The sequence below is a fragment of the Neospora caninum genome, chromosome VI, assembly GCF_000208865.1.
Source record: "Neospora caninum Liverpool complete genome, chromosome VI".
NCBI classification, from domain to species: Eukaryota; Apicomplexa; class Conoidasida; order Eucoccidiorida; family Sarcocystidae; genus Neospora; species Neospora caninum.
The window spans coordinates 1,359,440-1,374,248 of NC_018392.1; the positions used below are offsets into that span (position 1 = coordinate 1,359,440).

Sequence of the window (14,809 nt, forward strand, 5' to 3'; positions counted from 1 at the left end):
TGTGTTAGAAAAGGGGGAAACCGGTCAAAAACAGAAGTAAGACACTGTTGACGGTTTGTGGTGCCCGGAGGTCCACCGGTCTTGCCGAGTGGCGCTTGTGGCAGATTCTGACATGGTGGAAACGAGAGGAAAGCAAAGCACGCGAAAAGAAGAAAGCCAGGCATGAGGTCCAAAGACGGAGAAACGGGGTCTCCGGCAACTCTTCCCCCGTGCGCCAGCGTCGCACCCTCGCTCCTGTACCGGTGCCGCGAGTGAGGCGACTCTGGCAAGTCAGCAAGAAAAGCGGATGCCGCAGGCCGAAGGAGAGAACGGAAGCGAACGAGAGACTGGAGACGAGAGAAACGGAGAAAAGAAAGAAAGGGAAAGGAGGAACAGAGAGACGAGGAAGACACGGTCCGGAGGAGAAAAGGAGGGAGTGCTGGAGAGGCGGGAAGACAAGGTATGAAAGAAAAGACGGAAACGACGAAGAGGAAAGACCGACAAAGGAAAGGATAGCAAACGACGAGGGGTAGAGGAAAGAGCAGGGAGGCAAAGAAGGGAAGGGGGAAGGAGACCGGCAAAGAAGCAACGAAGGGCGAGAAAAACGGAACAGAGAGCGAGCGGGAAAAGGAGACGACGAGAGCGGGAAGAAAGCGCAGACACTAAAACGTGTATCTACGGCGAGACAGAGATCCCCCGGGCTCTGACCTCCGCATTCAAACCCCAGAGGAGACCCATGTGTAGCGGGAATCACGAGCAAAGAAAAAAATCTTTCAGGAAAAGAAAACTCGTGGGAAACTGAAGCAGCCAGGCGCAAACAGCGGCACGCCACGGGGCCCGGCGTTGGCTAGCGGCAGAGCCGTGTGGAGACGCACCGTCCTAGATTGACTCCGCCTCTCTCCGATCCTCTTTTCTTTTCCTAGTTTGTTTCTCTTCCCTTTCAAAGGCTGCATCGAGGCAAACACTACTTCGTTTCCGCCACCGGTTGCCGATCTCCCTGCGCGCGCGTCAGCGAAGCCTACCGTGGAGAGATGCCAGACGAGACTGCAGGCGACGGAGGCAATCGACGATCGCGGCACAGATGGCCTTGGCCTCGCGGCGGTGAAACAGACGAGATGAAGACGCACTGGAGGCAAGCAGCAAAATGGAGGCAAGCAGCAAAATGGAGGCAAACATGGCGACTCACGCTTGCCGGCATAGCCTGTACGATCGCGGGTCGGCTGCGAACCTGCCGCCGTGCGTACAGTTTTCTACGAGACACGCTACACCGAACAGGACTGATCCAAGCCTGGGTGTATCTCGCAGCGAAGTAGATTGTGTTCATTGGCGTGGATATTTCAGGACGGCACGCAAAAGAGAACTTTGGGAACCGGCTCAGCCGAGAGCGCGCCAGGGAATCACCACTGCTGTGCAACAGAAGAGGTTTTCTGTCTTTAGCACAGACGTGTGTCTGTTTGAGCCTTGGAGAAAAGGATGAAAAAGGACCGAGGTGAGCTCCGCCAACTTGGCACGGATACCACGACCAACAGCCTGTACAGACAGCTGGAATCTTGTCAGGCTGCACGGGCGCAGACTTCTTTCGGGTTGTTTTGTCTTGTTTTCACCATCTAGATAAACGCGGCGCATCGGGGAGTTCTGACCGCGGGGCTCCGCGGCGAAGGTCATGGGGCCCGTCCTGGTGATCCAGGGCGTTTAGACCATCGATATTCGTTTTTTGTTTTTCATGATTGCCGTACTCCACCACCCCACTGGACTGCGTAAGACGCCTAAAAGTATATTGGATGTCAATATCCTATGAAACGTTATTCCACTTCGGAGATGTTCTAGGCGTAATATTTAAAACGCATCGTGTATGTTCTCCTCTCTCCACGGAGTACGGAGTTACGGGGGGTTCGAATCCTTTGTTCAAACCTGGTGAATTTGCCTCACAGTTTGCGGGATGAGACGTACTGATGGACATGTAGGGCGAAAGAACTGCATTTTTCTGTAGCGGCAGATTCCCTGTTTCGATCGCTAGCGTCGGAGCACGCCTTCCTCGCTGTTGCTTGCGCAACTGCAAAGCACGTGAAACCCCCCCGTGTCATTTCCTGGGGGTATGAGCTGCACACCTCCCTCGACTCGTTTTTCTTCCGTTTAGTGTGTAGCGGGATCTGTCCGAGTCCTCTCGCCGTATCACCGCGGAAGGCGTGCACCGTGCGCGAAGACTTCTCTTTCGTGCGGCCGGCTGTGCTTTGGGGCAGAATCTCCTGGGTAAGAGGTCTAGAGCCTCTCCACTGCGTTGTGAAAAGCTTCAAACGGTGGACGGTAGGATTCTGTGCCTTCCCTTCTCGGTTTTTTCTCTGGTCTGTACCGTGTGATCGATTCGTTTCTGTGTATTCTCCGCCTTCGTCGCGGCGCACAGTCGCCCCCGCTCGCCGTCGTTTCGTTCCCCGTAGAACCGACATGCTTCTGACTACGGTTTTCTTCATGTGTTCACTCAGTTCCCTCGTTTTGTTCCGCCAGTTTTCGAAAGTAACCTGACGCGTTCGATGTAGATGTTTCTATCCACAGCCTTACACATGTCGTAGATGGTCAAGGCAGCCACTGACACCGCCACAAGAGCCTCCATTTCGACTCCTGTATTGGCAACGCACTCCACTCGGCTACGAATCGTTACGACACAGCCTGCTCTTTCGTTTTGCTGGCTTTCTCCTTCTCTTGTGGGGCTGCCTGCTTCGTCTACGCCGTTGGGTTTTGTCGACGAGCGGAGCGACGGCAGACTCGCACATGGAGAACAAACACACGAGACATCAACTGAGGAAAGCGGAACATTGTGACAAAGAGGAATCAGCGAGCTCGTTGTCTTTGCCGCCATAATTCCCGCCAATTCAGCAACGGCGAAAACGTCGCCTTTCTTTTCTGAAATGGGTCGCAGAGACACCTGCGGAGCGGTGCCGTTTCTGTGCTTTTTCTCTGCGTCCGTTCTTCTGTATTTCAACCGAAGTTTTGAGTCATGTGTTTCTTCACAACACACACTCTCGTGGTCCCCGGTCTCCAAAAGCTCTCGTTTCCCCTGCTCAGAACATTGACTCTCCGATTTTCCTGTGCTTTTAGTCAGGTGTATGTACACCTCAGGTGATAGGAAGACCTGCGCCTCAGCTTCGGCTGTACGTACAGTGGGCGGTTTCCAGGATACATTTACCATTCTCGGTTTCCCGGAAACGGGGTTGAAGTGTGAAAAACACCCCCCTTTGTCGCTTTCCTCTTTGCTTCCCATTTCTGTCAACAATCGCTTCTCTTCCTTCACCGCACCGTAAGAAAATTTCCCATCTCGTCCTTCCTCTCTCAGTGGCGGAAACAAGCGTGTCTCACTCGAAAAAAATGAAACAAAAACGCTAGAGTATTCGACGACGGGCCTTTGTCTTGCTGTTGGCGCGAACATGAGACCTCGCGGATTCCAGGGCGGAGTTGCTGGTGGTTGCTGGAGGTAACTTTCTTTGCCGCCTGAAGAGAAATGTGAATTTCCACTCGTCAGCGCACCGCGGGCACCCTTTCGGAAGCAACGGCGGGGGCCGAGAAGAGAGACAACAAGCGGCCTGCCTCCCATGGGGCGTTCGCTTGAGAGCAGCGGGGGGAGAGAGGCGGAATAAGGGGAAGAGCGGGAAAGAGGCGAGCCCTTAAAAAGAGCGAGGGAAGGCGCAAGGCAGAGACAACAAAGCAAGAAGGCCGAAGAAGAGGAAGGAAAAAGGAAAGGCAGCTACGAAGGAACACAGACACAGACGACGGCATGAAGGTGAAAGTGAGAGAAGGGACAAGAAGCTGGAAGGAAGCTTGGAGGACCGGGGGTAGCTACGAGGAAAGGAAGAAGGCCAAGGCACAAGGTAAGGAAGATGCAACGAAGGAACAAAGAAGACAACTAGAGAAGAGGGGGAAGAAGAAAAAACAGAGCATGGGAAAAACCCATATTCTTCGCTGTCAACATCACAGAGGTCAGGGTGACTATATCCGCAGGTCGGGCGATGCAAACAAACAGCGCAAGCTGCCGGCGAGCGCTTCGAGCTTCCTATCTTTCCTCAGTTCTTCATCTCGAGAAAAGATCCACCGAAGAAAGAGCATGGAGAACTAGGATTGAAGAAGAGAATGAGATTATCGCACTGACTGAAAGGCAGAAGGATCACACCAAAGTGACTGACCAGTAAAGAAACTGTCTCTCCTCAAAAGTGTCTCGTGTGCTCCGCACGCTTTGCTGTGTGGTGAGCCTTCAGCAAAAAAGTGGCCAGAGAGAGAGACCATCAGGGAGACAGCTTTGCCGCGAATCTTCTTTGCCGCGAGAAGTCCCTCCTTCACAGTCTTCCCCTCTGAAAAGAGAAGCCGCGCTTTTCTCTTTTACGGGTGCCTTTCCACCGCGTCGTTTGCGTTTGAAACCTCAAGGCCTCCCGGGGGCTTTTTTGACGAACCTCGCGACATGTAGACAAAACCCGCCACATGAGATACTGCTCGGAAGCAGTCCGCGACTAAGCCTAAAAGCGAAAGTTTCCACGGCAGAAAGCATGGCGTGTCACTTGCTACTCAAGCCGAGTTCTCCAAGTTTTCTCGAGAGAGAGAACCACGAGAACTGAAACCGGACGAGCAACACGAGGGCCAGATGCTCGACGTCCGTGGTCACACACCAGCAGTGCGAGGCAACACTCCGACTCCGGGGTGGCAGCGTCCGCTGTCTGACAAACATCTGGGGTGTATGTACAGCCGGCAGTTTCCGATTTTCTAGTCCCCCGTTTTGTTTGGCAATCCGTTTTTCAGTTGTACGTACACCGGATCCATTTTGAGCTAGTTTTCCCTCCTCGTTGTCCGCTAGATGATCGACACAGGCGTGTAGAGGTTCGGTCCCGGCCGCGTCCGACGCCCAAGAATTTCTCCCGCCTGCTTTTCCTCTATTCTCCACATTATTTTTGTTTGCGTATTTTTCTTCCTCCAGGCTCCTTTATTGCCACGGAGAGAAGACTGTCGTCCTTTCGCCGGTTACCCCGTTAGTTTCTTTCCCGTGGCTCTCTACACACACACTCGCGAGCAACTCTCTTCCTCTCGGCCTCCTTCCTCGGGGTTCCGGTAGGGTTCCTTTCTCTTTCCGTTGTCCCCGTTTTGCCACTTTTCGCGTCGTCTGCTTCGCCGCAGCGCCTCTCTTTTCTCCTCTCTCCCGTCCTCTTCATCTCCCTCTACTCCGCTCCCTAAACCCGTTGTTCTACTGCCCTCCGTCAGCTTCACACCCTGACTCTCGTTGTCCAGTGTGGTGTTCTCGATCCTCTCCTTACTGCGTCTTCGCCTCCTCCGCAGATTCCGCGTTGTCGGTATCCTGGCGCGCTTGTCTTCGTGTCATCTGACTGCTTCTACCCTGCGCGTTCTGCTCTGTCCTCGCCCCGCCCCCGCGCGGTCTCTTCTTAACCGCCTCGCTCTTCCCTCGCGGTCTCTTCTTAACCGCCTCGCTCTTCCCTCGCGGTCTCTTCTTAACCTCCTCGCTCTTCCCTCGCGGTCTCTTCTTAACCGCCTCGCTCTTCCCTCGCGGTCTCTTCTTAACCGCCTCGCTCTTCCCTCGCGGTCTCTTCTTAACCGCCTCGCTCTTCCCTCGCTCGTGTGTTGCCAATGTTTAGCCTCGTCTCCGGTCTGTATCAGTGGCTGTTCTCCTACGATGAATTGCGTCTTCTTCTCATCGGCATCGACGGCAGCGGAAAGACCACATTTCTCGAGCAGCTGAAAGCGCGGTATGCAAAACCGCGCGGGAGAGCTCGTCCTTCTGCCTCTTCTCCCCTCCACTCTTCTCACGTTGGCCCCGCTGACGCCGCCCCGCCCTCGCTTCCCGCTGTATCTTCCCACAACAGCAACGATGTAGACGCTACGCGAAAAACGTCTCTCTCTGCTTCTGTTGAGCCTCCCTCTTCGGTGTCTTCCTCTTCACTTTCCTCTTCTTCGCCTTCTTCCTCTTCTTCCCTTTCTTCTTCGCCTTCTGGTTCTTCGTCACTTTCTTGTTCTCCCCCGTCTTCCTCTTCGTCATCCGCTTCTTCGCCTTCTTGTTCCGTGCTTCCGCATGTACAACCGACGACGGGATTTAACTTGACGAATTTCGTTTTTGAGAATTTCAAGGTGACCGTGTGGGACTTGGGCGGTCAGAAGACCCTGCGGAACATCTGGAAAGACTACTACAAAGACTGTCACTGCATTTTGTTTTTCGTCGATGCGGCAGACAGCGCGCGTCGGGACGAAGCCTGTCGGGCGTTTCAGTGTATGCTCAGCGACTTGGGAGGTGCCGCGCCTCCGCATGCAGAACCGCGAGAGAGCACAAGAGCCCCGTCCTTCCCGGAAAGAGAGATGTGCTCGCCTCCTGTCCTGCTTGTTGCAAACAAACAAGACGTGGCGACTGCGGAGTCCGGCGAGCGTCTCCTCCCCTTTTTTCTCTACCAGCACGGCGCACCGCGACGAGGAGAACGGACGAGAAAGGAGCGACAAAGAGCGACATCGTGGGCCACAGGCGCTGAGGAGGGGACAGTGAAGGTCGTCGCACACACCGCGTTAAACTCGGAGAGTGTCGAGTCTCTCCTTCGAGCCGGAGTGGCAGCTGCGCAGGCCAAGCGCGACTTGGAGAGAGAACAAGAAAGATGGCACGAGCAACAAACGCAGATGGACAGTCCCCTGTTCCGCGCGGGGGGACAAACCGCAGAGAGCGGACAGAGCACAGAGGAGCCGGAGCGACGTTCGGAGAGAGAACGACTGGCGAGATCTGCATGCGCAAACCAGACGCCCAGCGGAGACGAAGACGAGCAAGAGGCAGGCAGAGACACTGAAGCTCGCCACGGGAACGGAAACCCGAAACGTTCTTTACCCACGTCGACTACATCCGCTTCTTCAGTTCCCTCTTCTCCAGCTTCTGCAGTCCCAGGCAGAAACGTGCACCCCAGTCCGCTCGTCCCGACTGTGTCTTCGCCGAGCTCTGTCTCTTCTTCCGCGCTCCGCGCTGCTCCACTCTCTGTTTCGCCGCAGGAAGCGAGGGACGATTCACCTTCCCGCTCTTTTCAAAACGGCCAGGACGAACGAGAGAGCGTCACAGATCTTCGTTCAGGTGCTCAACCAGGACCGCCGCACAGTCGAGAGCCGCCTGTCAGAAAAGACACTGAAGACGAGGCCAGAGAAGAGAAACAACGAGCAGGTTCGGTGTCAAGCGAGGACCGCTCGGGAGAGGAGGGAAGTCGAGATTCAAGTGGGTTGTACGACCTTGAAGAGGCGCAAGCTAGCTTTGAGTTATTCCTGGCTTCGCGCCTCCACCTCGCGTGCACACCTTCCTCGAGTCCGCTGCCTGCACGACCTGCGAATGGGTCAGCTCTGGGGACTCGTGCGCAGAGAAATACCTTCTAACGTTCGCTGCAGAGATTCATGAGGTGCCTCGTGACGTAGTTTGCCACGCTCTAGACCCACGCGTCTTCAGGTACATGTCCACACAGTGGAGAGGAGTGGCTTCGACTCTCAGAACGCGACGACTTTCCCATTTTTGAGACCACTCAACAAGTGACGTCCGACATACAAACGACTGCGCTGCTGCGTGCCTTCCTCGTGCGGTGCCGACGTTGCTTTGATGTGCACAACCCTGCGAAAGATGAGCAGGGCGAGAAAAATGAACGACGGCATTCTTCTTGTTGTTCACCACCTCTGCGTTTGAGAAAAATGAGGAAAACAAAAGACTGTACCAAGTAGCATTGCGCGCGCAGGTGAAGTCCACGTGCCGCCACTAGTCGCTGGCTACCTCCACCGTGTAGAGAGTTATGAAGCGAAATGGTTCTCACACAGTACAGAGCTTGCGGGCATGCGAAAAAGCTACGAAAAAATAGTCCCTTGTCTGTTGCGCGTGTTACTGCCCAGAAATGTAGTTCTCTTTCGACTGGTTAGTGAAGTCCTTTTCTCCCAGGCTACTCGGCTTTCCCCGGAGTCAGACTCTGCTGATACGGGACACACTGACGGGTGTTCATTTGTTGGCAAAACCACACAGAAAACACGACGGCGGGGCCGCTACGCTACAGTGATGGGTACGTCCGGCGCAGTGCAAACGTTTGTCTCGTGTTCGGGATACACGTTCTGCATCGAAGCACCGCTGCTCGGCACGAACTCCACTTGGTTCGATGGCACGGAGTACTGTTCACTACCTCGCCGAGGCGTGTTCAGAGTCCTTCAGGAACCGGGGTGTGGGAAGCTCCAGAGAGGCCACGGGTTTCAGCCTGTCCCTCGCGTGCCCAGACTGGTTTTCCACGATATCTCGGTGCCTCTACGAGACGGATTCGCCACCGTTTCAGAAGAGCGAATCTGCCAAGAGATTGCGCCTCTGCAACACTTCGATTTCCTATCTCAAAGAGAAGCTGGGTGGGGGAAGTCTGACTCTAGAAGGGCTACATTTTTCGCAAGCAGGCAAACGTGTCCAGGCCGGCCTCCACACGCCGAGACGTTTGATTATCCGGGGAAACGGATCTGCCCGGGAGCGAAGGCTCGGGATGCGAAACTGCACTGACAGCCGGGTCACGGAACCCTCTGCAGGCGGTTAAACTTCTACATGCCGCATTCAGTCAACCGTTCTGTGACAAGATCCACACAAAACACAACCGTTTCTACCGGCTAGGGAAGTGGACTGTTTTACCGTAAATCCCTGTGGGTTCGACGCACGCTCAAGTCGCCGGAAGCACCCTTCTCTACCAAAACTGTGTCGCGCTCCCCTGCCTCCGGAGGCAACAGAGCCCTCCCTTCACGCAAATCATGTTTTCTTCTCATACATAGGTATCTACAGTTGGAAACGACAGGGATTTCAACATTCGCCCCGCCCTCCCGGAAAAACCGCGGCGAGCGCAGTGACACCATCACAGCTTCGCGAGTCGTTGCGCAAAAGAGACAGAGCCGCCTCTCCGGTTTCTCTTCCCGATCTACACCGCTTTTCTCCCGCGAAACTCCGCACGCCCCGGGACTCCGTGGAAGTCCCATCGGCATCCTTTGACACCAAAGTTTCTTTTACTCAAAATGGGCGTCGGGTTCAACACGTGCGCAGCAGAGACGAAAAGAGGGCGTTTGGGAAGTTGAAGTGATCTATTCTGATGTGTGCAACGCCGGCAGGGTTGTCGAACGCCGAATGTCGGCGTCTTTGCCGGAAGAAAAACAGTCGCCGAGCGGACCGGCGACGCTTCCGGCGCGGAAGACACCCTGAAAACGTGAACGCAAGACACAAACCACGACAGGGAAAACTTCCGAGTCAGCAAACGCAATCAAAAAGAGGCATCTGCCAAGCTGTCCAACTGAACGTCGGACGCTGTGAAGACGCATGGCGCGTCTACGACACGGTTGCTCGACGGCGCGCCATCGACTCCAGGACACAGCTGCCTGCGTGTGTTTGCGTTTCCAGTGTCTCGCGTAGTTCTCCCCCCCCCCCCCCCCCCCTTCCTTCCCCTGGCGTTAGACGTTCGCTCACCTTCGCGCACGGAAGCCTCCTATTCACGCCATTCTCTGGCGGTCTGAACCGTGGCACATACAGCTGAGCATGCGACGAATCGTAGTTGTGGAGGTAGGTCACCTGCTGCGCATCCCGCGTCCCTCGATCTGAGTGCGCCGAGTTCGCGCGTGGACCTTCGGCGTCTCTCTTGCCTTTTTCGCCCGTCCCCAAGACCCGCGCCAGCACCTCCATGTGCATGTTGAAGTACACGTGCACGACCACTTCGCTTGGCGAACCCAGCGGAGCTGAGTCTTGCACGACCTGAAAAAAAGGAAACCGGAGTCAAAAAGCAGATGTGTGGAGACGCGCGAGGGAACCCTTTGTTTCTGCCCCGTTTCGCTGTCGAAATCGGAGATCGGGGCACGAGAAAGCTTTCTTGCTGCTCTCTGCGACGCCTGGTTTCCGGGCGGCCTCGCGGGGCCAACGTGGTGCCAAAACGCGGCTGTTCTCCTCTTCAGGCAGAAACTGAGTGCATTGCCCGCTACGACCGGGATGCGTGCGGCGCCGGCGCTCACCTCGACGCGAATGTGCCGTCGATTGTAGTGGTCTGGTACTCGCTCGAACGTGTCGAGGGCTCGGAGAATGTCATCCGTCACCGCATACACCTCGCCGCGCACTTTCTCGCCGACTCCGCGCGCGTCAAAGAGGCACGGACGGTACCGCTGGTTGGCGTCCACAAACAAAGGGTAAGCCTCCGTCGTGACTGCGTCGAAGAGATACACTGCTTGGCGCGGACCATCTTCACTGGATTCTGCGTCTGTGTCAGGTAAGCAGGCAACGCCAGTGTCGCGGGGATCCGACGTCGCCGCTACAGGAGTCGCGTCACTGGCCGCAAAAACGGACTTGTTCGTCTCCTCTTCCACCTCACTTGCGATTCTTGTGAAAATGTGGTGATTCGGCATCCCGCGTTTCAGCGTCCCGTACACGAAAACCAAGTGTCTGTACAGTCGGGGGGAGTCGCACGACGGCGACAGCGTCACCAGCACTGGCGTCATGTCGCAGGACAAGCCGGTCTCTTCCGCGTCGGAAGTCGCCGCAGAGAGCGACGGACGCCCACCCCGTTCTCCCTCGGTGGTCTTGCCTGGTCCATCCGCGTTCACGAGTAAGGGTGGCGGACTCGACTCGTGGACCGAATCCCCGTCAGAACGCGTGGAGCCTCCCCCATAGAATGTGACGGAAGATTCAGGCTGACACGGGGAAGCCTTTTGCGAAGTCGCGCCGAGCTTCGAGGCAAGCAGCGAAGCGTGAGGCATCCGCCGAGTTGCCCCAACGGCGCTCGCGCCTGCTCGGAGGAACCCCAGAGGGCTACGGCAACCCAGCGACCGAATCGAGGATCCGATCTCTTGCGGCGGCTCCACCATGGTAAGTTCAGTGCCTCGGCGTGGGCGGAAACGCTGAAGGTTCTCGTTCTTGACGGTGTTCAAAGGATTCAAACGATTGCGGTTGCGAAGAACCGGAAGGGGACTGGGGACGGGTCCGCGCCGCCGAGCTCGGAATCATTGCAGTTCCAGTGGCCCAGGAAGGTGCCGAGGAACAGAAGACAGATATACGATCTCCGAGACAAACCGACCGAAACACGAACTGGAAAAAATCTCTTCCACGAACTCTTGGCGATGCATATACATTACGCGCTTCTTCGCCGGCGGAGTAGCACGGGGCGGAACCATGGGAACTCGGACTCCGCGTCTCCCCCCCCTCGGGAGACACTCGTTTTCTGGGGAGAAGCATCCACTGTCTCTCCGAACACCACCCCCGGCGGAAAAAAGCAAAAGAACCTGAAAATCCCTTTTCCCCTCGTTCCTAAGAAACGACCCTGCGCGGACGCGCACCACTACACTCGCATCGCCCGCCGCTGCATTCGCACCCGGCTGACGCTCTCAAGCGACGTCAGTAGCCACAAAAGGGAAACCAGAACAAGAAAAAGGCCATTGTGGAAGTGTTTCCCGGTCAATTAAGAGGAGCGCCCGCTGAAAACGTCAAGACGACCGGCCCTAGTCAAAGGCGAAAAACGCGAAAACTCGGCGGTGAGAAAGAGACAAACAGCCGCCTCTGGACCAGTACGGCGAGAGAGCTCATCCCTGACGAAAACCGCCTGCAACGCGTCCTCTTTTCCGTCCGGGAGAGAGGCTTCAAACGCCGACTGTTTGTTTAGAGGGTTTAAGAATGCTCCAGTAATCGAAAGTCGAAATGGAAGAGAGATGGAGGCAAAAGGAAACCCGCCATCTTGCCGGTGAGAAAAGCACACATTTAAAAGTGACGAGAAACGGTGCGCGGGAACTAGCCAGTCTTTACACGCCATCTCGCGATACGGTACATCGCGGGGGTGTAGTTCAACCTTTGGACGTCTCGCTGCGGACCGAGAGACGACGTGAAAAACCGTTATCTTTGCGAAGCGCTCTTCAAACCACCTCTCCCACTCTTGCGTCGAAAAAAAAAACGCGAACTTCCCCATTTTTGGCTGCTCCGGGGCCCTTCGTCCAGCTGGGTTTGTATTACACTCCTCTCTCAGGGGCCCTCTCGAACACAAGATGAAAATGTCGCCGGAAATTCAGCCCGTCCAAAGGGAAAGACTCGACTAAGTGGGCAAAGAGCAGAAACAACAAAAGTCCGAACGTTTGCTCGAAAAAAACAGGCGCATGGGTGCCTACACAGAGTACTCGGGGGGGTACTTGTGGGTGACCCTGGGTTGCAGTCGCCTCTCCTTGGAGGTTATGCGGACGCAGACTTGTAATTCCGCTTTCGCGAGGCTGAAGAAACGCAAAGCTTAGCATCTTCCGGCAAATCGACACACTGCGGGAATGGGTCATACAGACTCGTGGTTGGTAGAAACGTGTCGGTTCACGGCGAGGCGGATTGCGCGCCTCCGCACGCCCAGCAGCCGCTCGATCGCCCGTGTTCGTTGTGTGCCAAAGGGGAGTTCGCTCAGTGCAATGAAGGCCGGGGTCACGTCTCTCCACCGCTGAACTCTGTTTTGAAAGTCGACTGAAGGCGAGCGCTGTGCAGTGGGTTACAAGTGTCGGAACGTGGGCGATCTCCTCTGCACAGGAAAAGCGTGCAGCACATCGAGATGCAGGAAACCACGGGGAACGCGCACCGTCACACACACTCAGGTCTGCCTGAAGAGCCTTTCCGTTTCTTGTGCCTGCGGCAACATCCGCGAGATACACTCCGTAGCCTACACAGCAGTTTTTCGTAAGCCGTTGCCTTTACGTGAGGCCCAGCGCGCCCACGGAGGCACTGCTGTCTGAATTTTCTGTTGTACTCACAAGGAAACTCGAACTCGAGTCACGTTTCACGGGAGAGGTAACGCCATCGTGCGGGGTTCCGGCGACGCAAACTTGAATTACGGTTTCTCCTAACAAAAAATCCGCTCTGAGTGCGCAACGGCTGCGGTGGGACTCGGGAGGAGACCAGCAGCGATGCAGGGAGCCATGCAGCGATAACGGACCGGAAACCGAGTCGCAAGTCAAAGCTCACATGTGAATGACAAAGACACACGGTACGAAGCTCTCCTGCGCATTCGCTTTCAAATGTTCGGAACGCATTGGCGTTGTACGAGCACGTCGCTCCAAGTTACCCAGCACTTTCTGTTGGAGGCTACCAGAACCAGGCAGGCGATTCACTGGGAGAAGACGTGGACTTCCTTCATGCGTCGCACCGGGTACGGTCCTCTTTTGTTTGCCCCATTTTTCTCAGACGCAGAGGTGGCGAACAACAAGAAGAATGCCGTCGTTCATTTTTCTCGCCCTGCTCATCTTTCGCAGGGTTGTGCACATCAAAGCAACGTCGGCACCGCACGAGGAAGGCACGCAGCAGCGCAGTCGTTTGTCTGTCGGACGTCACTTGTTGAGTGGTCTCAAAAATGGGAAAGTCGTCGCGTTCTGAGAGTCGAAGCCACTCCTCTCCACTGTGTGGACATGTACCTGAAGACGCGTGGGTCTAGAGCGTGGCAAAACTACGTCACGAGGCAAGTCTACCGCGCTCTTTCTTTGTCTCTCGAGGCTGCCTGAACGCATCGCTCCACTTCCAGCGACGAGACAACAAGAAGCGGCTTCCAGGCACCTTCAAACGTTTTCGTGGGGTCGGTGTCCCGGAACCTGGACGAGATCCCCTGCCTTGGCGACAGCCACCACGAGACACCAGATCGCGCAAGCTCGGGGCACGCCCGACAACCTGCGCGCGTCTGCAGATGGCTTCTCATGAATCTCTGCAGCTAACGTTGCAGGCGATTTCTCGCTGCCGAACACATGTCGGAAGATTTCCAAGAAAGAATCTGGTTGTCCATTTTCGGCGACTCGCGGCTTCCAGTCCGAGGAGAAGGATCGCGCTTCGCAGTGTGCCAGGTTTCACACCTGTCTCCTCAGTCTCCGGGGTTGTTGTGTCTCGGCGTCTGGGCGCCTCCCGAGGAGCATTTCGAGGGTTTTTGAGTGCTGTGGAAACGATGCCTGGTTTTTCGGCTGAACCGTATCTTTTTGCTTGTGCAACTTCCTTTTTCGTCTGGCTCGCTTGCAGTTCCCAAAAACGATAGCGGTGGGCCGCGCTCTCGATTGCACGCGAAAAAACCTTTTTCACATCGCATGCACTCCTCACTGCTCCACGTGCGTGATCCTTCTCCACTTTCCCGCTTGTCTTTTTATTGTTCAGTCGCGCGGAGAAGTCACACAGTAAACGTTTCGACAGAGGCGGAGACCAGGACAGCCGTCGAGTGTGCGCAGAAACCAGCATGCGCGATGGAGAAAAAACAGCACACCATGCACATGCATACATAACTCACTGTAAAAATAGATAGGTTTCCGTATTTAATTCTGCCTCCGTGGGGAAGAATATGCAATGATACATGTGCGTGTTGAGAGGTGTAGGGGCTTCTTCTTCCGCTTGCCTCCCTTGGTGAAGACCTTGTCCCGCTTTTTCGAACCTTACGGGCGTCTATATATTCTGCGAAACGACAAACATGGCGCTGTTCCTCGACAGCCATGGCGAGGATACCTTTCCTCCCTGTCTCGCCGGGTGTCCTCCACTTTCCCTTCTCCGAACAAAACCGTTGAGCTCTCGAGCATCTCGAAACCAGAAATAAGATCCGCGTGCGATGGCGTCGTCAGGCCGGTCGGCTTCTCGGCCGCCTCCGCTGTCTGGACTGTCTGGTGCCTCTCCGTCTTCTCCTTTCTCCTCTTCATTTGGTTCTCGCCGTTTTGCCTTGTCCTCGGTCTCGTTTTTTCGGTGTTTCCTTTCGAGCAACTTGGCTGGCGCGATGTGTAGTTCACGAACATCCATTCGTCGTTTCGGGGACGCTTCTCTGGCGTAAAAATCGGGGAAACCCTTTCAAAATGACACACTCGCGGCTTC

The 14,809-nt window shown here is 55.6% G+C and overlaps 3 protein-coding genes across 3 annotated transcripts; 1 reads left to right on the forward strand and 2 right to left on the reverse strand.

Annotated features, from left to right (window-relative positions):
* Positions 1-2,455: 2,455 nt before the first annotated feature.
* On the reverse strand, positions 2,456-3,565 carry NCLIV_017070 (putative molybdenum cofactor biosynthesis protein c; the record flags this gene model as incomplete). The annotated part of the gene is made up of 1 exon (XM_003881899.1): positions 2,456-3,565. One exon carries the CDS (start codon positions 3,563-3,565, stop codon positions 2,456-2,458), a length of 1,110 nt encoding a protein of 369 aa, XP_003881948.1.
* A 2,030-nt stretch (positions 3,566-5,595) lies between these two features.
* Positions 5,596-7,359, forward strand: NCLIV_017080 (conserved hypothetical protein; the record flags this gene model as incomplete). The annotated part of the gene is made up of 1 exon (XM_003881900.1): positions 5,596-7,359. The coding sequence occupies one exon, from the start codon at positions 5,596-5,598 to the stop codon at positions 7,357-7,359; it is 1,764 nt and encodes a 587-aa protein (XP_003881949.1).
* A 1,707-nt stretch (positions 7,360-9,066) lies between these two features.
* Positions 9,067-10,827, reverse strand: NCLIV_017090 (hypothetical protein; the record flags this gene model as incomplete). Its single annotated transcript, XM_003881901.1, has 3 exons — positions 9,067-9,180; positions 9,446-9,727; positions 9,982-10,827. The coding sequence occupies 3 exons, from the start codon at positions 10,825-10,827 to the stop codon at positions 9,067-9,069; spliced, it is 1,242 nt and encodes a 413-aa protein (XP_003881950.1).
* Positions 10,828-14,809: the final 3,982 nt, after the last annotated feature.